Here is a 22,730-nt window from a genome sequence, read left to right as displayed (position 1 = left end):
AGGGTGAGACTAGGCAAGGAGTGAAGAAGACATTTCAGAGGCCTTGGCAGAAACTCCTAATAGTGTAAGCCATCCCAGTCAGCACTTACGACTTTCATAATACCCTTGATGCCGCTGCCATTGCTTTCAGACAGCAATGAAACTGGCCAGAGAAAGAGTTCTTTCCTCCACAAAGTGACAGGCTAAACAGCAAGGCATGAAACGGGATTACTGGATGCACGTCTTCAAATAACAGTGAGGTCCCCCAGAAGCATGTCAGGTGGAGAAGACATCCTTCAACTGTCCATCAGCAAAAAGGCTGGCAGTTACGAGCATCATCGGCAGCTTCTGGTAACAGATGTCAGGTGTTGGCAGACCGACTTGCCAAAACCAATCTTCCTCCACCCTCAGACACAGAGCTGATGGGAGAGCTGGGCACAGTGGGCCTGGCAGGCCCCTCTTGCTTGGATCATTGGTCGCATTATTATTTCTCAGTGGCTGGATAAAACAGATGGTTCACCGTGTAGCCCTGATTTTCTGTTGCTTTCAGGATCATATCCTTTCCTTGGGGGCCAGCATGCAATCAGTTGCATGACAGTATCAATGAATGAAGGTTCCTGCCCAGTAAATCCAATCCCTACCCCCTTAAAAAAAAAAAAAAGATTTCTTTATTTTATGTATATGACTGCTCTTTCTTCCTGTATGTCTGCACAGGAGGTGAGGTCATCAGATCTCATTATACATTGTTGTGAGCCAGGATGTGGTTGCTGGGAATTGAACTCAGCACTCTGGAAGAGCAATCAATGCTCTTAACCACTGAGCCATCTCTCCATCCCCCTCATCTCCCTCTTTTATGCTGTATAAACTGTAAGGGCAAAATTAATGCCATATTCTGTATGTAATGTATATTCTGCAATTAATGACGGTCTGTATGAGAACTTGTCCCCTAGGCGACCCTTCCCCCTGCGTTCTGGGAATGGCACCTGCCAGCGATCCCCAGAAACTCCACCGCAGCGATTACATACTCCCAAGGTTCCTCTGAGATAAAAAGACTTCCCCGCCACACTCAGTCTCCACCCAACCTGCCCAAAGATCAACATTCCTGGGACATACAACTTCCCTAAAGATCCAGCCTCTACCCAACCTGCCCAAAGATCAATATTCCTGGGACCCACAACTCCTGCTTCCCTTTATAAGCTTTTGAAGATCTGGATCACTCTCCTATCCTGCTCTGTCAGGGAGAACTGTGATCCAAAACTCTGAGCCTGTAATAGAGGAGCCTGTGTTTGTTGTATTGGTATCAAGTCCTGGTGGTCTTTTTGGGGATCTCGTGACCTGGGTGATCTCAGTATTACACTGAGCGATCTCGGTATTACAGAACAACTGCAACCTCTAACTCCTAGCCCTCCCCTACCCCCCCCCCAAACAAAAAGTAGCAGTGCAGCACAGTTGCGGTTGCTTGCTCGATCACAGAACTGCAGTTCTCTGGCCCGCTCTATACTTGAGTGTCAATTGTTCTTTGGGCTGTTTGTTTATTTGGAGATTGTCTTTCTAGGTCCCCAAGGCCTGGAACTTTGAACTCAATAAATGAGGTGGAGGGACAGGTGTGCTGGTGCGCACTTTTAATCCAAGCACTCTGGGAGGCAGAGGCAGGTATATCTCTGTGAATTCTAGTCTACAGAATAAGTTTCAGGACAGTCAAAGCTACACAGAGAATCCCTGTCTTTAAAAAAAATAAAAAATAAAAATCCAAAACTGGGCTGGAGAGATGGCTCAAGAGGTTAAGAGCACTGGCTACTCTTCTGAAGATCCTGAGTTCAATTCCCAGCAACCACATGTTGCTCACAACAATCTATAATGAGATCTGGTGCCCTCTTCTGGCCTGCTGGTTCACACACAGCAGAATACTGTATAGATAATAAATAAATCTTAAAAAAAAAAAAAATCCAAAATCAACCAAACAAACAATCAAAAACTAACTTAAACATAAATAAGTAGGAAGAAAGGAAGAAAGGAAAACAGAAAGGAAGGAAGAAAGAAAGACAGACAGACAGACAAGGGACATGAAAGTAAAGAGAATAACTTGGTAGAAAAAGAAGGGTTCCAAACAGCTAGCTCTTAGGACCAGAAATGGTGAGCCATTACAAACACACTAGTGCCTGGAGTGTTCCCTCACACGTTCAGTCAGATTTAGTTTTTCTGGATCACTGCCTGGCATTTAAAAGTCTCTGGGCAATCCACTGAGAACGAAGTTTGAGGGTCTCTGAACTAGCCCTGTGCCACCTAGCTTTGTGAGCCTAGACAGACTGCTTCAGTTTCTCTTGAGGCCATGTTTCTCATCTCTGTACTGAAGATAAAGAAGCCTACCTGTGCTGTCTCCCTCCCAACTGCTACAAGGTATGAGGTTTTGAATCTGTCTCACACGTTACATCTCTTATCTAAAATATAATTGGGGAATCACCAGAACACAGGTATTGTCAAATACAAGGATTTAGCTAAGACTGGAAGAAGACAATACAATCCAACATTATTTTTGACCTGTGCCAAGCTTAGGCCTCTATTTAGGGTTCCTATTTCTGTGATGAGGCATCATAACTAAAATCAAGTTGGGAAGGAAAGGCTTTATCTTTCTTACACTTCTACATCTTTTTATTTTATTTCATATTTAACATGTATTTATTTATTACATATACAGTACTCTGTCTGCATGTACACCTGTAGGCCAGAAGAGGGCACCAGATCTCATTATAGATGGTTGTGAGCCACCATGTGGTTGCTGGGAATTGAACTCAGGACCTCTGGAAGAGCAGCCAGTGCTCTTAACCTCTGAGCCATCTCTCCAGCCCCCACTTCTACATCTTTAAAAAAATTTATTTATTTATTTATTCACTTTACCTCCCAATTGCAGCCCCCTCCTTCCTATATTTCCACACCCTAGTGCATTACAGGAACTCAAACAAGGCAGGAGCTGATGCAGAGGCCATGGAGGAGTGCTCCTTATGGGGGCTTTCTCAGCATGACTTTTTTTTTTTTTTTTTTTTAAGTTTTTCAAGACAGGGTTTCTCTGTGGTGCCCTGTCTGTCCTGGACTCACTTTGTAGACCAGGTTGGCCTCGAACTCACAGAGATCCGCCTGCCTCTGCCTCCCAAATGCTGGGATTAAAGGCGTGCCCCACCACACCTGGCCTCAGCATGACTTTCAGCCCAAGGATAGCAGCAGTCCTCTAATGGGCTGGGCCCTCCCGCATCAGTCACTAATTAAGAAAATGTCCTACAGCAGGATCTATGGAGGAATTTTTTTTTTTTTTTTTTGTTTTTTGTTTTTCGAGACAGGGTTTCTCTGTGTAGCCTTGGCCATCCTGGACTCACTTTGTAGACCAGGCTGGCCTCGAACTCACAGTGATCCGCCTGCCTCTGCCTCCCGAGTGCTGGGATTAAAGGCGTGCGCCACCACGCCCGGCGAGGAATTTTTTTTCAATTGAGGTTCCCTCCTATCAGATGACAATAGCCTTTGTCAAGTTGACATAAAATTAGTCTGCACATTGTTGTTGTCATTTTGTTATTATTATTAGAGGCAGGGGCCCCAGCTGTAGCCCCAGCTGGCCTGGATGGAATTCTCTGTGTAGACTAGGCTGGCCTCAAACTCAGAAGACTCTCCTGCCTCTGCCTGAGTGCTGAGGTTAAGGGTGTGTGCCACCACACTCGGCAAGCATGAATATACTCCTAAAAAGACTCTTGGGCCCTCTCTTTGGCTATGAGTCTTTTAAAACAATGGACCCCCCCCAAAATTGGAATCTCCCCGGGAAGCTCCTGCTGGAGGAAGAAAAATTCCTGAAGATGGTCAGAGGAGGAACTTTCTCTGGGAGAAAAATTACTTGTCAAAGACACAGGGAGCTGAGATGGTCCTCTGCAGATGGTCACACCTTGGTGAGATAGATGATCCTCTGCGGATGGCCACACCTTGGCTGGACTGCTTAGTTACACTGCTCATTTCTTCTATTTAGAGAGCCGGGCAGTGGTGGCCAAGCCTTTAATCTCAGCACTCGAGAGGCAGAGGCAGGCGGATCGCTGTGAGTTCAAGGCCAGCCTGGTCTACAAGGCGAGGGCAGGATAGCCAAGACTACACAGAGAGACCTTGTCTCGAAAAATCAAACCAAAACAACAAATTAGAAAAATTTTACCATCCCACAGATGGATTGAGGTGAGGGAAGGTGGCTATATTGAAAAAAAAAAAAAAAAAAAAAAAAAAACCTCCCTTTTCTGCTTTTTGTTCACTATTTATCTTTTGAAGGAAAGGTGACTAGACCTACCTTGTGGTGGCACAGGCTGTGACCCCCAACTCCAGCAAATTTTTATTCCCATGTTCTTATAGTATGGCTGAGGGCTGGGGGACTGGGACCAGTCTTGGTTTTGAAGATTTACTTACTTAGATCTATTTTTTGTGTATAGGTGTTTTGCCTGCACAATGTGAGCCTGGAGGGCACTAGATCCTCTGGAACTGGAGTCACAGATGCTTGCTAGCCTCCGTGTGGGTACGCAGAAGTGAACCTGGAATCTCTAAATAACACATCAGAGCTCTTAACCCACTGAGTCATCTCTCCAGACCTCTCGAAGGCTTTTATACAGAACCTATGTACCTGCCTTTGCTTTTTTGTTTTTTGTTTTTTTTTTTTAAAGACTTTAGATCACTACAGTAGAGATCACATTCACTACAATAGGAACTATTGGAAGGAGTGGTTGAATTCAACTCTTAATACAACAGTTATCAGTGAAGACTTTGGGAGGGGCAAGATGGAAGAGTGGCTTATTATGAATGGTAGCAGCATTAGCGAAAATATGGCTTTATAAGATTGTTTGGTAGGATCAGGCTCAGCAAAGCAAAAGGCAAGAAAAGGGCCTGATTAAAGATTTTCGTTAAGAAGTTGAGAGAGAAACTAGGTTGGTTTAGATCTACCTACCTAGTTTGACCTCATTTCCCAGGTAAAGGATAACAGCTAACCCTCACAGGATGCAGTCTGGCTGTGCCACTGTGAGAGAGTCATCGCCTTGGCACGCTATAAACTCTACACCTTGCACGCCTTCCTCAAATCAGTTGTAGAAAGAAAAAAATCAAAGCGGTTTTTATCTGCCCTAGGCGCAGGCGGCGATCTAGCTCTAGCAGGACTCTCAGGGCGTCGACCCAGGGCGGGGCCGCGCGCACCTGCCAGGCGCCAATCACTGGCAGGCGCTCAGGGGCGCAAGCGCCACTGGCCTGGGCGGAGCCTCTCCGGGTTTCAATCTCTGCTCCTATTGGCATCCTTGTGATGACGTTCCAGTCGTCTCGACCAATAGCCACAAAGCCGGTCCGCAGGCCAGGCGGAAGTAGTGTAGGCAAGACGGCCCCCGCCTTGAAGGCGCAGCGCCGTGCTGCAGAGCCGGGTCTTGGCTCATGAACCTCGGCCCAAGATGCCGCGCTTCGCTTTGACTGTCATCCGCCAGTGAGTATCACAGTCGCCGGGAGCGTCCTGGCCTGGATCTCTTCTGGTCTTTGCGCGCTCCAATCCGGGGAGGGTGGGCTTTCCATGTACTTTCCTTTGCGTCCTTTCGTGTCTACTTTTATCCGCGCCACCGTGAGTGAGGAGGGCAGATCTTAATTAATTGTCAGCAGCCCTGGGTTTTTCTGGGGAAACAAGTGCGGAGAAGCACATGATCACGATTCTCAGCCATTGATTGAAGACTCGAGCTAGATTCTCGGCTTTTCAGCGTGACCTTTCTGTTTCCTAGTAGATTCCAGAGTTTGCAGAATTGCGGGGCTACACCTCATCTTTCCGCCCTTCTCTTCCGTCCTACCCCTCTTTCCCCTCGCATGGGGGTTACTTTTGAAATTTTATCTCCCTTCAAAGGTTATAGTTCTGAGGAGAGAAAGAGGGAGAGAGAGAAGGGGGGTTGGGAGGGGGGAGAGAGAGGGCTCCCCGAGCTGAGCTCTTCTTTCCGTTGACTGCCTCACCCCGAACAGCTTGCATGGAACAGAATACGGCTTTAAGTCACCTATCATTTTCTTTCTCAGCACATGTTTGCCTCGTGATGATGGGAGACGAACTCCGGGTAGGTAAGAGGAGGGAGGTTTTCGAAGCAAAGAGACATTGGTTGGTATTGGGGCTCCAGCTTGTTGCAGCCTCATAGCCTAGGCTTCTGAGGGCAGACTTCATCTTTCTGACCTGTGTCCGGATAAGCGGAACGGTGGTCGCAGTCCTTCAAATCTCGCTGGTTCACCGCGAGAATTACATAGAGAAGGTGAAGCTCATGGCAGCAGGGAGGGAGAGATACCCCTAGAATTAAGTAACTTGTTTTTCTATAAGCAAAGCTCAGATGAAACGCAGTTGATTCTCACCTATGTAGGCAAGGCTTATCAGAACAGCTTTTCAGAACAGGACTGGTTGCTGTTTTGCCTTCTTAGGGCTCACCGGAGCTCTGACAGCATTTGAACCTTGTCACACCGCCTTCTTCAACCGATGTCATCTCTCCTTCCTCCTTTACAGAAAGTGAGTCCCTGGCATCATGCGAAGTGGGCCTTTAGGATTCAAGGACTTTAGTGGCCAAATTAGAAATCTGGTTCTCTGTGTTTTCTCCGGCACCCCCTGTGCTTTCTAGAATGTTCTGGAGGGGGGAGGTGTTCTTAACATTCTTAAGCTAATACAGCCTTATTGGGAGCACTGTAGGAACTTGAGTTTCCATTGCCCCCATTTCAACCTGAGAACGTTCTGGACCCCAGCCGGCACTCCGTCAACCCTATGGGCAGGAAGCCCCTTTGCAGCTATAGGAAACCTGGGCCGAGGAAACCCCTTGTAAAGTAAAGGTGACTCCTATTTAGATTCTTAGTGGGCAGTATCTCTGTAAATAGGAAGTTTCTGGTTTTGACACTTGTAGTTCCCTGGTGAGTATAGGGAGTCAGACTGCAAGTCACTTGGTTGAAATCATGAGGCAAATTGGGTAGGTAAGATTTGAACCAGAGCAAATTTAGCCCACTACTCTCTCTCTCTGCCACTGTAGTGTTGGATGGTCACCTGGAAATAGCACCAGCTTTGATGATGGTCACTTGAAATTATCACCTCCTGATATAATCTTAAGGGGTGGTAAGAGAAGCCCCCCCCCCCCCCCAGCTTTGGTGGCATCCCTATAATCCCAGCAGTCTGGAGGCAGAGAGATTCAAAGCCAGCCTGGTCTACATAGCAGTGCTGGGCCAGCCAGAGATAACATAGTGAGTTTTATTCTCTTGTAGACACAGGAAGACAGGGCTGTGGTTACTTGCTTTCCTGTCATCCTGGCTCTCCTCTTTTTGTTTGAGCCGTGACAACTATGAGGCTGGTAGTTCAAGAGCAGACATGCTTTCAAATTTGACTGGTAGTCATCATAATGACTATGATTAAGTTGGCTAATTATGTTGAACTATGTTATAATGCAAGGCAATTTAAAAGCAACTTTCTTGTGCCTAACCAACTCCTTCATGAATCTTTTTTTTTTAATAAATTACTTTTATGTGTCTAAGTGTCTTCTCTGTGTAGCACAGGAAGCATGTCTGTGTGCCTGGTGCCCACAGAGGCCAGAAGAGGGCATCAGATCTCCTGGAATTGGAGTTGTGGGCAGTTGTTAGCCTACCATGTGGGTGCTGGGAGGTTAAACCTGGGTCCTCTGGAAGAGCAGCCTGTGCTCTTAGTTGCCAAGTCATCTCTCCAGCTTCTTATTTTCTTAATATTTTGAAGTGGAAGTGTGTCGTTTGTGGACCAGAACACCCCGTATTTTCTCAACCTCAGATCTCGAATTAGTACTGCGGTGTAATTTCTCGGGAAAAGTTACAGCATTGTAACCCAACACAGGGAGACTGGTGTGAGTGTTCCTACGTCACAGCCTCAGATGCCTTGATCTTCTAGAGTACTTGGGTAAACCATTTCACTTCCATTGTTCAGCCAGCTCTTAAAACCATTAATTTTTTTTTTTTCTTTTACAAACTAAATTTAATTTACTTCTATGGATTTCCCCCTCTGAGGCTAGTGAGATTTGTATATGCAAATGAAGGAATTGGTAAAAGAGGATTAGGATGCTGACTCAGCATCAGATGATACCAGGTGAGGCAGTAATTTACACACTGGCGTTAACGTGTTGTGAAAACCCCAAATTTGTGCCAGTTCCCCAAGACTGGCTTCTCTGTAGTTTCTGCCTGGCAGCTGTCTATTGAATCTGAATCCGTCTAAGCATCTAACAAGGGATTAAACATATAACCCAGAGCTACGGAGCTAGCCTTGAAGTAAGAGCAGACGTAATCTGCAGCCCGGGTGGGGCCTGCCTTATGCCTTGTGTGTCCCCATCCTGTCCCCTGCAACACCCTTCCCCCCTGCCCACGGGGCCTATAAATGGCTAGTCATGAGACTTCAGATCTTGGCATAAGTGTCTAGGCTCCTGTGGAGCCCAGTGTTCTGTTTTGGAAATGGATCGCCCTGCAGAGTTTGAAAACGAGCAGCATAACTCTTGACTGCTTCCAAATACATCTCGCTGACCTTTCCACACACAGCCTTTGCCTTCTCTCTCTGTGACAGGCCAAAGTGTGGTTCAGGGAAGTGGATCCCCAGCAAAAGGGCATGCTCAGCTTTGCCCATCACGGAAACTAACTTGGAACACCTGCCTCAAGGATTTACAGAAACCTTTTAAAGCTGCTAAAAGCTGTACTCAGGAGGTTTGGGAGAAACTGTTCCATTTTGGGATGCCTAGCCTTTGTGTGTGTGTGTGTGTGTGTGTGTGTGTGTGTGTGTGTACACTGTGCCCACTCACGTGGGGGTAGGGAGACTAGAAGAGACTTAAGTGACTCACTGCATTAGAGCTAACTTGGCAGCTGGGAAGCCCCAGTGATCTCTCCCCCACCTGCTAGCACTTGGGTTGCAGGCATATACCCTGCCATTTATGTAGTGCCAGGATCTAAACTCAGTTCTTTCTGCTTACAAAGCAAGCGCTCTCACCCACTACGCGTCCAGCAGATGATTAACTTTCGGCTAAAGGAAACCCATTCACTCCCACATGTATGTGTTTGTTTCCGTCTCACTGAAAAGAATCACTAGGTGTGGGGTGGTTACCTTCGCAGAACCATCATGTCGGATTCCTTTCAGTGAGTGTCCAGAATGATGCACACTGCCGGCTTTGGAAAGATCTCAGATTCTTAGTCGCCCTGAAAATGTGCTGAGTGGTGTCCTGGCCTGCGGGACAAATCGAACAGGGTTCCCCGGAAGAGGGAGTAGGGATTGAAAGTGGGAGACAGAGATGAGAAAAATTGAGTCAAGTCTGGAGATTTCTGATCAAGACTCACTTTAGTGCAGGCGAGTAGACTTTATATAGCAAGGTTAACAGAAGATGTATTGTAATCTCACTTCCCCTAGCCCTCAGGCAAGAATACAATCCTCTAAATAGCTCCCTGTAAGGACTTCCCTATTTCTCAGGGTGGGTAATCCAAAGATAGCCTAGAACACAAGACCTTTGACAGCAAGAGTCAACAACTCGAAGGTCACAGCATGCAGCCCAAGCACAGGATTTCTAACATGACTGAATTTAGCATGGCTCCCCACAGAGTGGCAGAATTAGTAAACTTATAATTTGTGTGTGTGTGTGTGTGTGTGTGTGTGTGTGTGTGTGTATTTAATTGTTTTTTACACCCCTGCTAATATGGTCTATAGAATTTAAAAAAGCCTTTTTTGAAGGTGTTAGTTTTTTTTGTATTTTTTTACATATACATACATATATATATATGTGTGTATATATATATATATATATTACACATAAATAAACTACATACAGCAGGAAGAACCATGAAACAATCAGGAATTATGTAAATGTTACATTTATAATGATTTGGCTGTTTGTATTTGGCAAACTTGAGGTATAAGTTTTATTCCTTCTCAAGTCTCTGGTGGGGTTGAAGACCAGATAGTCTTACAATTAAGCTTAGTTAAGAGTTTTTAGGTCTAGATAGGTGTTTAAGTTAATAGAGATGAGATATGATAGATATTGATTTTCATTCAGAATTTTAGACTCACCAAGATAGGAAAGATGTTCACTCTCCATCTTTTAAAAAATATTTATTTTTGTTTTACGTGTATGGGTGTTTTGCCTGCACAAATGTCTGTGTACATGCAGTCCCCGTAGAGACCAGAAGAGGGCAGCAGATCCCCTAGAACTGGAGTTACAGCTGGTTGTCACTCACCCTGTGTCCTCCTCCACCTAATTTTGTGAGACAGGTTCTTTCATTGATCCTAGAGCTTCCTGATTGTGTAGAACCGGATGGCCAGGGAGTCCCGGGGATGTTCCTGTCTCCAGCTCTACAGTGCTGGGATTATGGGACCACCCAGGGTTGTCCTTCAGGCATGGAGCAGGTGTGGAGCTCAGGTTCTGGAACAGTTTACTTGCCAACTGAGCCATCTCCCTTGACCCCACCCCCACCCCCAGTACTTTCTTTTCTTTTCAATTTATATATTCACTTCACATCCCAATCATAGGCCCCTTTCTTCTCTCCTGGTACCTGCTTCCCACCCTCTTCCCCCATCCCCTCTCCCACCATCCTTGATTTTAAAAGTGTACCAGTGAGAGTGGGAGGATGAGGCTTCTACTTAAAAGCAGTTCTGTTTTATTTCTTCAGTTTCTGGAGACAGGTCTTTTGTAGCCCAGGCTGGCCTAGGAGGTTCTTTGTGACTTGACCCTGACTCCTGACATTCCTGCCTCCATCTCTCGAGTTGCTAGAATTACGACTTGTGTCACTGAATCTAGCCTTTGGTCCTTTGAGAGACCTTGCTGTGTATCCTGAGATAGCCTAGAATTCAGGCTGGCCTTGAGTTCAAGAAGTCTTTCTTCCTCGTCCCGCGAGTGCTGGGATTAAATCATGGGTCACGGAGGGACAGTTTTATTGATCTCAGGAGATTTTTAGGCTGAGATAGGAAGTGAGCCCAAGACACGATTCCTTTGATTCATTTTCTTAGATTAGGAAGGCCAGTGTGCCCATCCCAGCCTTGGGATGCTGACCTGTGTGCATGTCAGAGGCTAATGTCCTTTTCTGTGGCTGTTTCTTAAGATGCAAGAATTTGGACTCTAAGAACTCTAATTAATAGTGGTCCAACAGTGGTCATGGTTTTGCCAAGGCCTAAATAGTTCTATACACAGTAACTTAATGTATGTATTCATACATTTTTTTAATATCTACATGTTAAGGAGTCAAAAAATTCTCATTATTCCTATTCTTCTAACCATATGAAACCACATTTATTTACTTATTTATATCTTAATTACTTTGTTAATTTTGAAATGCTGGGTATTGAACCTGAGGCCTTGCATGGTAAGCAATGTTCTACCACTGAGCTACATCCCTTATACTTATGTTAAAAAAAAACAAACAAAAAAAACTCTACAGCTTTAGTTTTGAAATAGATACTCTTGCCCTGGCTGGAACTCATTATATAGTCAGGCTGGCCTTGAACTCACAAAGTTCCACCTGTCTCCATCCTGCATTAAAGGCATTGCCACCATGCCTGGCCCTAGTACTACTTATTTATTTATTTATAATTTTTTGAGACAGGGTTTCTTTGTCTTATCTTGGCTGTCCTGGACTCTGTAGACCAACTTGGCCTTGAACTCACAGTGAACCGCCTCTGCCTCCCAAGTGCTGAGATTAAAGGTGTGTGCCACCACGCCCAGCCCTAATACTTTATTATTTCACACCTTGTCTTCTAATACTTTATCATGGAGTTGTTCTCTTTCCACACAAGCTTGGTGGTTTTTTTTTTTTTTTTTTTTTTTTAATGTGTGTATGAGTGTTTGCCTGCATAGACGTATGTGCATCACATGTGTGCTGATGTCGGTTGAAGTCAGAAGGGAAGGTGTTGGGTCCTTCCGGGTTGAGCTGAGGCCCACCATGTGAGTGCTGGGGATGAAGCCTTGGTCCTCTGCAGGCGCATCAACTCCTTTTATCCCCTGAGCCACCTCTCCCTCTTTTAGATAGAATCTGTGCTCCGTCGTTGTTTTAAGGGATGAGCTTGGTTCCAGGCCACTGCATGTGGCGGTCAGAGATTGACAGTAACTATCTTCCACCTTTGTTCTTTCCCGTTTGTCTCCGCTTCCGTGGTGCTGAGATAACAGACGCGTGTCTCCATAGTGTGGGGATCCCGAACCAGCCCTTACGTCTTTACCAACCGAGCCATCTGCCAGCCCCACTTGATAGCTTTTAATTGTAGATCCAACCTGCCATCTAGGCTTGGCCTGTGGCTCCCTCTCACCTCCCTCCTCCAGTCTCAGTTTATCCATTTATTTCCTGGAGATGTTTCCAGTACTGTTGCTTTTAGATTTCAGGATTGTTTTCATTTTTTAAATCCCTAACCATGTAGCCACGCCTCAGTCAGGTCCACTGTGGACCTAGCCACGCCTCAGTCCGGTTCTGTTGAGCTACTGGGTGGCTGTAGCTACTTCACAGTGTGACTGCCTCGGATCCAGGACTTGAGTCAGTTCTGGTTGGGTGCTAAGGGTCTTCAGATTTCTTTTTCTTCTCATTTTCACAGCCTCTCACATGCTCCTTCAGGGCAGCAACCCACAGACTGCCATCCTGGCTGTAGTCTTGCTGGCTGTAGTCTTGATCAATCCTTGCGTTACCTCCTAAAACAAATGTGTACACACCTGCATTCTTCTAGCTTTTCCCTCCAGCAATTCATTTAATGTCGCTTTCCTGACCCAGATACATTGGCTTTAGGGGTGGCTTGATTTGGAATTCATGAGCTTGGGGTAGCTGATCGGAAAGAGAATATTTAGATTTGCAAGTTGAAGATCTGTTATGAATACCATTATTCTTTGATGTTATATATTTTTTAACCTCTTTTCAAAAATAATTTGGTAACGACAATTTTTTTTTTCTTTTAGTGGCGAAACAAGACTTAATAAGGAGAAAATCATTCAAGGTTAGTCTAATCAAATTGCTGCCTGGCTCTGCTTCACTGTTAGTGCGGTGTGTGTGTGTGTGTGTGTGTGTGTGTGTGTGTGTGTGTGTGTGTGTGTGTTGGGGGGGGTACAGGATGCACAGACCAGCGGCACTATAATAGAGTTGAATTGGACTGGGATTAGGGGATGAGGGTACCATGGTCACCACAAAGTTTGGCCAAAACAGTAGGTGAGCAGGAGGGAACAGTATGTCTCAGAAGTAGATGTGGCAGGAGGTTCTCCAATAGTTTTCTCTGTGCAGACTCTCAGCAGGGCCCTGTCAGTGCTTTAAAAATCGTGTTGAGTTCTTAAAGTCTGGAATACCACAGTTGAGATTTAATATGATCAAAAAGAGGGGACCCATGCCCGTAATCCCAGCAGGTGCCTGAGGCAGGAGGATCTCTGTGATTTTTGAGGCTAGTGTCTGGGCTCAAGGAGTTCAAAGCTAGTTTAGGCTGTAAAAAAAAAAAAAAATTTCATATTAGGAAGTGCTGTAGGGATTTCTCCACTGCTGCTGTGGAGATAGCCCGAAGCCCTGGCACTCCTGCCTTGCCTGTGGCTAGATCTAAGCTGGTGCCGCAGCCTCAGAGGAGATAGCCCAGAACCCGGCCTAACACCACCACCCTCCCCTCCCTCCAAGCCATAGTAGTCTACCCCAAAGCCATGGCAGTCCATCCCTGAGCCACAGCAGCTCACCTCCAAGCTGTGGTGGCCTGCTGCTATCCACTGCCCCTGCCCTGCTCCCCACTCCATGACAGGATACTTTCCTTAAGCTGCAGGGAGCCCGCTGCCCGCCCTCCCCCGCGCCCCCAGTCCTTCAGCTCACTGTATCACCACCTCCAAGAGCTATGGCTAGCCCTTGAGCAGCGGGCCACTAAAATTTAAAGTGACTCATTGCCAGTCCTCCTTCCCACCACAGGGCAGTCAGCCCCTCCTTCCCACCCTTGGGCCTGTGGAGACCGGAGGCAAAATGGCACTAGCCCCTGTTAACGCCTCAGCGGGAGCTGTCCATGGTGACTATTCCTGCCTCAGCCCACTCTTTCCTGCCACCTCCATGGGAACTGTTTATGTTGACTTTTCCTGCCACCTCCATGGGAACTGTTTATGTTGACTATTCCTGCGTCAGCCAACTGCCTTCACAAAAGACTGTAAATTTGGACACATTGTAAACTTTGGCAGAAAAATGGTCTCTGGCAGAAAAATGGCCAGACTTCCGCCTGAGAAAATTCCAACAGCCCAACACCCCCACCTCCCACACCCCACCTCTGTAACTGCCATCTCCAGCCCCTCAGTACGACTCATCCCAGATTATGCTAATTTGGGATGAGAAGTCTGGACAAAACCCCACCAATCCCTGAGCTTCCCCCAGCCCAGGCTTGAAATCCCACCAACCCACACTCTGGAAATCCCTGCTCCAGAAAGCCCCACCCCCTAAGAAACCCTATATAAAGTCTGTGTCTGCTCAGTTCTCTGCTGTCTCCTCCTGAGAGCAGAGGCAGCCTTTCCTGGATTCTTCCCGCCTCTCCTGGATTCATCCCTCCAATAAATCTCTCCTAAGAGATTTACTGCCTGGTGGGACTCTCATCGGAAGAGGAGGAGGAGGAGAAAGGAAGAAGGAATGGGCTTCAGGCTCCAAGGCTCCTCAGCTCCTCAGGGTTTGGGGCGACCCTCCCCTGGGAGCTGTATCATTTTTGTTGAGGAGGCCTCCTTTAAGAGCTGTGAGGCTCCTGGGCTCCCGTGCCTCAGGATACCCTTGGGACACTGTCTCACCTTGGTGCTGGGATACCTTCCTAGCTCTTGGAGCTGTGGACAGCCTTCCACCCGAGGACCAGAAGGCCACATCACCCACACAACAAATAAGATGTTACAGGCTGGCATTAACACTTTGCCAGCCACCTACTCTGGTTTCTGTACTTGCAAGATAACATTTGCTCTGTTCTGGGGTGGGCCTTCCTTGTCCTCTTAGAACGTGCTGGGCTCTTGTATCTGCGCTAGGTCTGTTAGTCTGGCTTTTTAAGGAATATCTTTGTGAACTTCTGGGGCAGACTATTTCTGTGCCATGGTTGCTTCTGAAAGCTTTGGGTTTTAGTTTTGGAGTAGGGACTTCTGAGTTACGCGGACGTTGGTTTTCCTTCTCAGTGTGTCTGGTTCCCTTTCTGGAGACTTGAACAGGCTGTGTGCCTAAACACGCCTTTGCTTCTAAGTACAGTGTATGCCCACCTGAGGTGTCTTTGGGCCTGGGTCCCTCACCACCCTGACCCACATACTGCTCTGTCTGTCAAAGCCCGCCCCTCTGGACTGTGAGTAACTGTAATTTCATTCACACTCATTTTCGGTTTGGTTGGTGTCCTCCTGACTTTGTAAGTTGTCTCCCCCTCCTTTCTTTTTTTAAAAACAAACAAACAAACAAACAAAGCTCTACCCAGTCTTTATGAGGCCGATGGGATGGCTTAGTGGTTGAGAATGTGATCACCTTTACCGAGAACCCCAATTTGGTTCCCAGCACCCGTACTGGGTGACTCACAACCACCTTTCACACCAGCTCCAGGGGATCTGACACCCTCTTCTGGCCTCTATAGGCACCCGAAGTCAAATACACATCCCCCTCCACAGACATACATAATTTACAAAAATTATAAAAATAAGTCCATAAACACAACCCTTAGCTGGCAACAGTCTGTACCTTCCTCTGGTTACTGGCATGTTTAGGTGGAAGAGATGGACTGATGGTTCCCTCAGCACCCAGAAGACACTCTCTCCCTCCTCCTGAGCTGAGCATGCAGCTCTGGTGTAAGGCTTTCAGGCTGTCAGCTGCTGGATGCTGGTGTTGTCCCCAGCACCGGAGCAGCAGCACAGATGACATCTTGACAGGGTCTGACCGTCAGGGAGCCTCTGGTTGCCTGGGAGAGAGTATCTAGATTGGGTTCATTAAGTTGGGAAGAACCATCCTCAGTGGGCAGTGCCTTTCCATGTCCCATAATGAGGGGGTGGGCATTCGTCTCTGAGTCCCCTAACTGGATGCAGTGTGTAACCAGCCGCTTCCTCCATCCTTCATGGCTCCCCTACCACATGGACTGTCTGCCTCCTTGGACTTTGGGCCTAAATATCCCTTTTTTTTATTGAGTGCCTTGCCTGCCTGTAAGACTATAGACTGTTGTGTGGTGTGCAGTCCCCTTGGAGACCAGAAGAGAGCGGATTTGATTCCTTGGAATTGGAGTTACACAAGGTTGTCGGGAAGAAGGAGAAGTGCTCCTAACTGTATAGCCACCTCTGCAGCCCCTGCCCTCCCTCCCTTCAGTTGTTTTATCTGGCACTTTGTCAGAGCATTGAGAGGAGTGGCCAGCATATCACGTCTTATGCTAGACACGCCGTCCCTGTAGCTGCTGTTTAACTCTTCTCATCAATTCCGGTGTTCTTCACTTTCCCCCAGCGCATCTAGAAGGACTTTTAAAAGATTTATCTGTTATTTTTCCGGGTAAATGTTTTTTCCTACATGTGTGTTTGTGCACCACATGCAGTGCCCCCAGAAGGCCAGAAGAGGGAGCCAGGACCCGTGAGGCTGGCTGCTGTGAGTTATCCGCCAGTGGTCCCAATCGCTAGAGAGCAGTCAATCTCTGTAGCTCCTGAGCGGGGGGGGGGGGGGGGGGGGGGGGGGGGGGGGGGGGGGGGGGGGGGGGGGGGGATATGTCCTTTTTAACCGACTCTGTTTCCTGTTCATTGTGTTTTCCTCATCCCTAGTCTTGTGCCTTTTCTCAATTTCAGAAAGCTGTCTGTTACTTTCTTCGCACCTAACCCCCTCCACGTTCTGCACCCATCCAGTGGGTGTTGTAGGCTTATGCTTGTGCTGACATTCTGGTCCCAGTGTCCTCGGGAGGTGATTACATCATAAGGGGCATCTCTCACAAAGGAGACTTACAAAGTGACACCCTAAAGAGTTCTGTTACCTTTCTACAATTTGAGCTTTCATCACTGTGTGCCTTGGCAGAGGATCTCGCCAGAAGGACCCGCAGCATTCTGCGTATGCAGAACTTCAGTCTCCTGAGCAGTGAGAAGTAGGCGTCTTCGGTTCATAAGCCACCTGACCCCTGGTGCTCTGTTGTAGTGGCCGAAATGAAGAGAATTCTGCCTGCCTTTATATCCATAGCATGTCGCAGAATGTCCCAGCTCCTCTGAGTGCCTGTGTTGCTGTCTTACTCGTGTCTTCAGCTGTGTTTAAGGCCCTACACCCCTTCCCCCAAACTGTTGCCCAGGGAGGGGTTTTCCTCATCAGCTCCCATATACATATAAATAAATTTATATTATGTGGTTGTTTAGAAGACTGTCACATTTTTGGTGCGCTGTGTTCACAATTATTCTGAATGTCTTTATTTCTAATCTCTACTGCTCATCTTAATATCTAAAGTCTTTGTGGTTCTAAATTTCTTAGATGTTGTTCCTCCTGGTTTTCATTCATGAGGTTTGTGTGTGTGTGTGCGCGTGCGCGCGTGCGTGTGTGTGTGCCGGGTAGTTAATTCTTTAAAATTTAGTCTAACCTTTTTCTTTTGAGACCGTATTACTCTGTAGCCCAGGCTGGCTGGCAGCTTACTATGAAGGCCAAGGAGACCTCTAAGTCATTGTAATCCTCCTGCCTCGGCCTCACAAGTGCTGAGGTTATAGGTGTGAGCCAGCGTGTCTGGTTTTACACCATCTCATTTTAAGGGTGAAACTGAGCAGGAGGAAAGGAAGAGACTATCATTACAGTGCTGGCCCTTAGACAGTGGAGTGAGGAGCGAGCAGTGACTCTGCCACCTGATATCACCCGCAGGAACACAGCCTGCTTGTGTTTAGACAGCCATGGAGAAATAGGCAGACCTGACTGAGGGAGGAACTCAGATGGCCCAGGTCTCAGTGCTGCTTCCCATGAGACAAGCAGCCTTGGGCGGAGATGTTTGTACAGTTACAGATCATGTCTTGGTGCTTAGAATCAGCTTCTCAGAAGTCAGGTGGCCTAGTACCCAAGGGGATGACGTCCTGTCACAGTCATCACTGCAGCTTCTGTCCCTTTTGTGTGACTTCACATAGATACATCTTTGAATGGTTCTGTCCCACTACAGGACAAGGAGTAGACGAACCCCTCTCCGAGACTGGCTTTAGGCAAGCAGCCGCCGCTGGTCAGTTTCTGAACGGTGTGCAGTTTACGCACGCTTTCTCCAGCGATCTCACGAGGACTAAGCAGGTGAGTTCAGGCTAAGTGTCTAGGCTGGGGGGTCAGGATCTCAGTGACACGGAGCTTGACAACCCTGCTCCTCCTAAACCTAGTGAGATGGCTCGATGGGTAGAGGCGCTTGCTGCCAAGTCTGATGACCCAAGTTCAACACTGGGACCCACATGATGGAAGGAGCAGACTGACTCTTTCAAGTTGTCCTCTGACCTCCACATGCATGCCATAATGACATGTACGCCCGTGTGCGCCATGCACATGCTCGCATGCCTACACACACAAAAACAAAACACTAAACATAAAAACAAAACACAAAATCCACAAAGCATGCAGAGGGGAGAGAGGAGGTCTTACACGATTTCTGGTGTTTGATGTCCATCAAAACTAGCTGGACATAAAGGAGAGGGGAAAATGAACAAAAATGAGCAAAACAACATAAGCACAGCCAACTTCGAGCGTTATCAGGTATAGACCTTATTATTTTATGTTTTGAAACAGTGTTTCTCTGTGTAGCCCAGGCCGGCCTGGAACTCACCTTTCCTCTGCCCTAGTACTCTCATGTGTTCTGATATCAAGCCTGGCTTACTGCAGCCATCGTCAGACATGGAGCTTTCCAAATGTTATCTTAAGTCCTGGTGAAAGATGAGGCCTCACCCACCCCCCCCCCCCAAAAAGAAAGATGAGCCCAGAGACAAATCACAGATCCAGAAACAATGAGGAGACAGGAGTCGGGCGCAAACTGGGAAACTGACGATTGATTGAGACTGAGGCTTAAAGGAAACAGCAGCCATTTAGCTAAGCTGCAGGGAGAGTTAGTATGTAAGAGTAGGGTGGGAAGATGGTTCTGTGAAGAAAGTACTTGCCGTGAGGATCGAGCCGAGAGCCCCAGAACCCAGATAAGAGATGGGCACACTGTGGCAGCCACTAGTAACCCAGCAACGGGGAGAAGGGAGAGATAGATCCCTGGAGCAAGCTGACTAACGAGATAAGCCAGAACTAGTCAACTCCAGGTAGCAAGAGACTCTGCCTCAGGAATAAAGCAGAGAGCCATCCAGGAACACATATCCGGTCAGCGTAGAGCCTTCAGGAGCACACTAATGATGAACACATATGCATGTCTACACACACACACACACACACACACACACACACACACACACACGGGCCACAATGAAGGGCACTGTATCCTTTCTATAAGATACTAAGTATTGTAGGTTTGAGGGTTTCTGTGGTGTCTGTGACAGCCGTTCATGTCTGTCCACACTGGTACGGTCCGAGTGCAGTTGGACAGAGCATATCAGCAAGTGGGTTGTGTGGCTGGGTCCTAACAAGCCTTTACTTAGAAGAGCAGGTAATAGTGTGAACTGGCCTGTGGTCTAGACGTACCCAGCAGTAAATACCAGAGGGAGGCGTGAAGAGAAGCCCCAAACCCTGGGCGTCCTGTACGCTGCGCAGGCTCCTCTGCCACCAAGCCGCAGCCCCAAGGCAGAGAAACAACTCTTGCCCAGCAGAGCTATTGCTAGTAATTTCAAAGCATGATACGGCATGCTTTTGAAACTTCATGGTGGCCCGTTCTTACAGAAAAAGAGCGACATTTATCTTTCGGTTTTCAGACCATCCATGGCATTTTGGAGAGGAGCAGATTTTGCAAGGACATGGCAGTGGAGTATGACTCCAGACTTCGAGAAAGGGTGAGCTGTTTGTGCGTGACTTCCTGCCGCAGATTTGCAGCGAGCCGTCACTTAGCTAAAGCTCAGCTTTAATGAATATATTTTTATGTGTGGATGTTTGGCCTGCATGTATATCTGTGCATCACAAGCGTGCCTGGTTTCCACGGAGGCCAGAAGAGGGTGGGATCTCCAGGGAATGGAATTGCAGACCGGTGTGAACTGCTGTGTGGATGCTGGGATTTGAACCGGGGTTCCTCTGTAAGAGTAATTGGTGCTCTTGACCACCGAGCCATCTCTCCAGCCCTTTCTTGGGAATATAGAATCAAGTAATGTATATCAAGGATCTGTGTAGCTGGTCATAGTAGCACACATCTGTAATTCCAGCTTGTGAGAAGTGGGAGGCAGGAGGATTATTAATTTGAGGCCAGCCTGAGCTACGTAGACCCTATCTCAAAAAAAAAAAAAAAAAAAAAAAATCAAGATCTAGAAATAATAGCTCAGTGATAAAGTACTTGGCTAAAATGTTTAATTCTCAGCACAGAGGGGAGGAATAAGAAGAGGCTGGAAGGAATGGGGGGGGGGGGGAGCGTCTGTTGAGCTATCATGCTGCATAGTATTATGTAATCCCCCCTAACTCTCTGAGGTTGTGTCTTGAGTTATAAAAGGAGATCATACTGGTAATAACGTGTTATACTGTGAGGAAATTCAAAATGAAGGAGAAGGGCTCTCCTTCCCACGCTTGCTCCTCACGGGAGTGTGGGTAGGTTTTCCTCTCTACTCAGTTTGTGTACCAGAAATGAGTCTTCCGAAGGCTGAGATTTAAATTTAGGGCAAGTCACATGGCAATTTCCAATCTGAGATCTGAACCCAGGCCTCTTACCGCACCGGGGTTTTGTTGGTTTGTTTGTGTGTGTTGTTTTTAATGCCCTACAATACCGACTCCAAATTCACCAGCATCGCAGCCAGTCCTGCTTCCTTCTGACCCTGCGCGGGAATGGAACAGAATAGCAAGGGCGTCTTAAAAGTCCTGCCTCTCTCAGCTTGCACGTGCTCTCAGTGGTTCAGGATGCATACCAGGTCCTGGCCGAAGGACATTCCCGCTCTGTGCCTGAGCACCTGGGCTGAATGCGTAAAATCAGGCCTGACACTGGGTGGCGAGGCAGGGCCACGTGCTGCCCTGCACGCATTTCTCTCAGCCCCCAGAATTGGGCAGATGCCTCGTTTGTCTGGCAAAGCCCCACAGCCACTCACATAGAGCATCCATCTGGAGGTTTCTACCGTGTTCTAGGGCACCGGCCTTTGTTGAGCGATTCCCACTAGCAGTTCCGAGGAGACAGGGTAACAAGGGAAAGAGGATGCGCTCCTTCCTGGGAGGGTTTCAGATTGTCACAGGCCTTTGCTGTTATACGGATGTGTAAGCCTCAGCTTTATCTACCTGAACTATTGCAGAAGTACGGGGTCGTGGAAGGCAAGCCGCTAAGCGAGCTCCGGGCCATGGCCAAAGCTGCGGGGGAAGAGTGTCCCATGTTCACCCCACCCGGAGGAGAGACACTAGAGCAGGTAGGTGTGTAGCCCGCATCTGGGGAGCCGCTTCGCCGGCACATCAGTGAACTTGCCAGTGACATCGTCATGAATGGCTTTGTAGCCTAGATGTTTGGAACTGACAGCCAACTGGTTTGCAAGCTTTGGAAACCACGCCCCTTGCCCCTTGCCCTGCCCCCTGCCCCCCCCCCCCCCCCCCCTTCCCAAGTTACCGGGTCTGTATCAGCTGTGAGTCAGCAGCTATCACTGCTGAGAAAAACTTACAATGAGGTGGTGGTATAGGCAGTGGGGGAAGCCAGTAGATCTTCCCTCTGGACCTCCAAGGGATTTTCCTCCTGAGGCTTTCCCCAGCCCTCCTCATCCCCTTTTCTTCATGTCTTCAACAACTAGTGGCGTTAACCTTGGGGTTTTAATGGTTACTTGTATTTCAGGTTTCTATTTTAAGGATGTTCTTAACTTCACTTTCTTTCCTCTTGTAGGTGAAAACGCGTGGGAAAGATTTCTTTGATTTTATTTGTCAGCTAATCCTGGGCAAGGCTGGCCAGAGGGAAACCTTCCTCCCTGGAACTCCAGGCCGCTGTTTGGAGAGCTGTTTGGCTGAGGTTTTCCCCGTAGGAAAACGTGGCAGCTTGGGTCTGCAGCCCGGTGGTGGATCCCCCAGTTTAGCAGCCAGCGTCCTAGTTGTAAGTCACGGAGCTTACATGAGAAGCCTCTTTGGTTATCTCCTGAGTGACCTCAAATGCTCATTGCCGGCAACACTGGGCAAATGTGACCTTTCATCCATCACTCCCAACACGGGGATCAGTGTCTTTATCATAGACTGCGAGGAAGGACGGGGGCCAGCGATTCAGTGCGTCTGCATGAACCTCCAGGAGCATCTGAACGGAGTGACTGAAAAGCGCTGAGGTTAAAACCCTGACACTCTGCAGCCTCTGAAGGGAGCGCCTTGGCCTGTTGTGTTTGTGTCCTCTGCCCCTGCTATTTCAGAAGCACTTAAGAATCCATGTGGTGAAGTCCTGCTGGGGTCCTGGCAGTATCAGACTGGTGCATTCCGTCTCTGAATTATTAGCGTGTGAGGACATGCAGCATTGCACGCTGGGAGATTAATGGCCTTCTTTCCACATTCTTTCTTTCATTGACCTTTCTGATGTCTACGTGATGGTATTGGCTTTTGAAGATACTTGTATGCCTTTTCACAAGCTGATCAAGTGCAGCGATTGTGTCAGTCCAAAGCCCTTCCAACAGAAACTGACGTGAAATGACAAAACACTATACCATCTTCTGTAGACATCACCTCTTGGGATTTTTAATTTAATTTTATTTATTTTTTATTCTAAAGGCCTCAAAATACAGATAAGGGACTGGAGG

At 47.5% G+C, this 22,730-nt stretch overlaps 1 protein-coding gene across 1 annotated transcript; it reads left to right on the top strand.

Moving 5' to 3' along the window:
- Positions 1-5,315: 5,315 nt before the first annotated feature.
- Tigar (TP53 induced glycolysis regulatory phosphatase) lies at positions 5,316-22,475 on the top strand. Its single transcript, XM_051155427.1, has 6 exons — positions 5,316-5,455; positions 12,894-12,931; positions 18,044-18,165; positions 19,764-19,841; positions 21,270-21,380; positions 21,842-22,475. The coding sequence occupies exons 1-6, from the start codon at positions 5,424-5,426 to the stop codon at positions 22,265-22,267; spliced, it is 807 nt and encodes a 268-aa protein (XP_051011384.1). The 5' UTR covers positions 5,316-5,423; the 3' UTR covers positions 22,268-22,475.
- Positions 22,476-22,730: the final 255 nt, after the last annotated feature.

The sequence above is a fragment of the Acomys russatus genome, chromosome 13 (genome assembly GCF_903995435.1).
Source record: "Acomys russatus chromosome 13, mAcoRus1.1, whole genome shotgun sequence".
Lineage (NCBI taxonomy): Eukaryota > Metazoa > Chordata > Mammalia > Rodentia > Muridae > Acomys > Acomys russatus.
The sequence above is the reverse complement of the archived record's forward strand: the minus strand, read 5'-3'. Positions and strand labels throughout refer to the sequence as shown.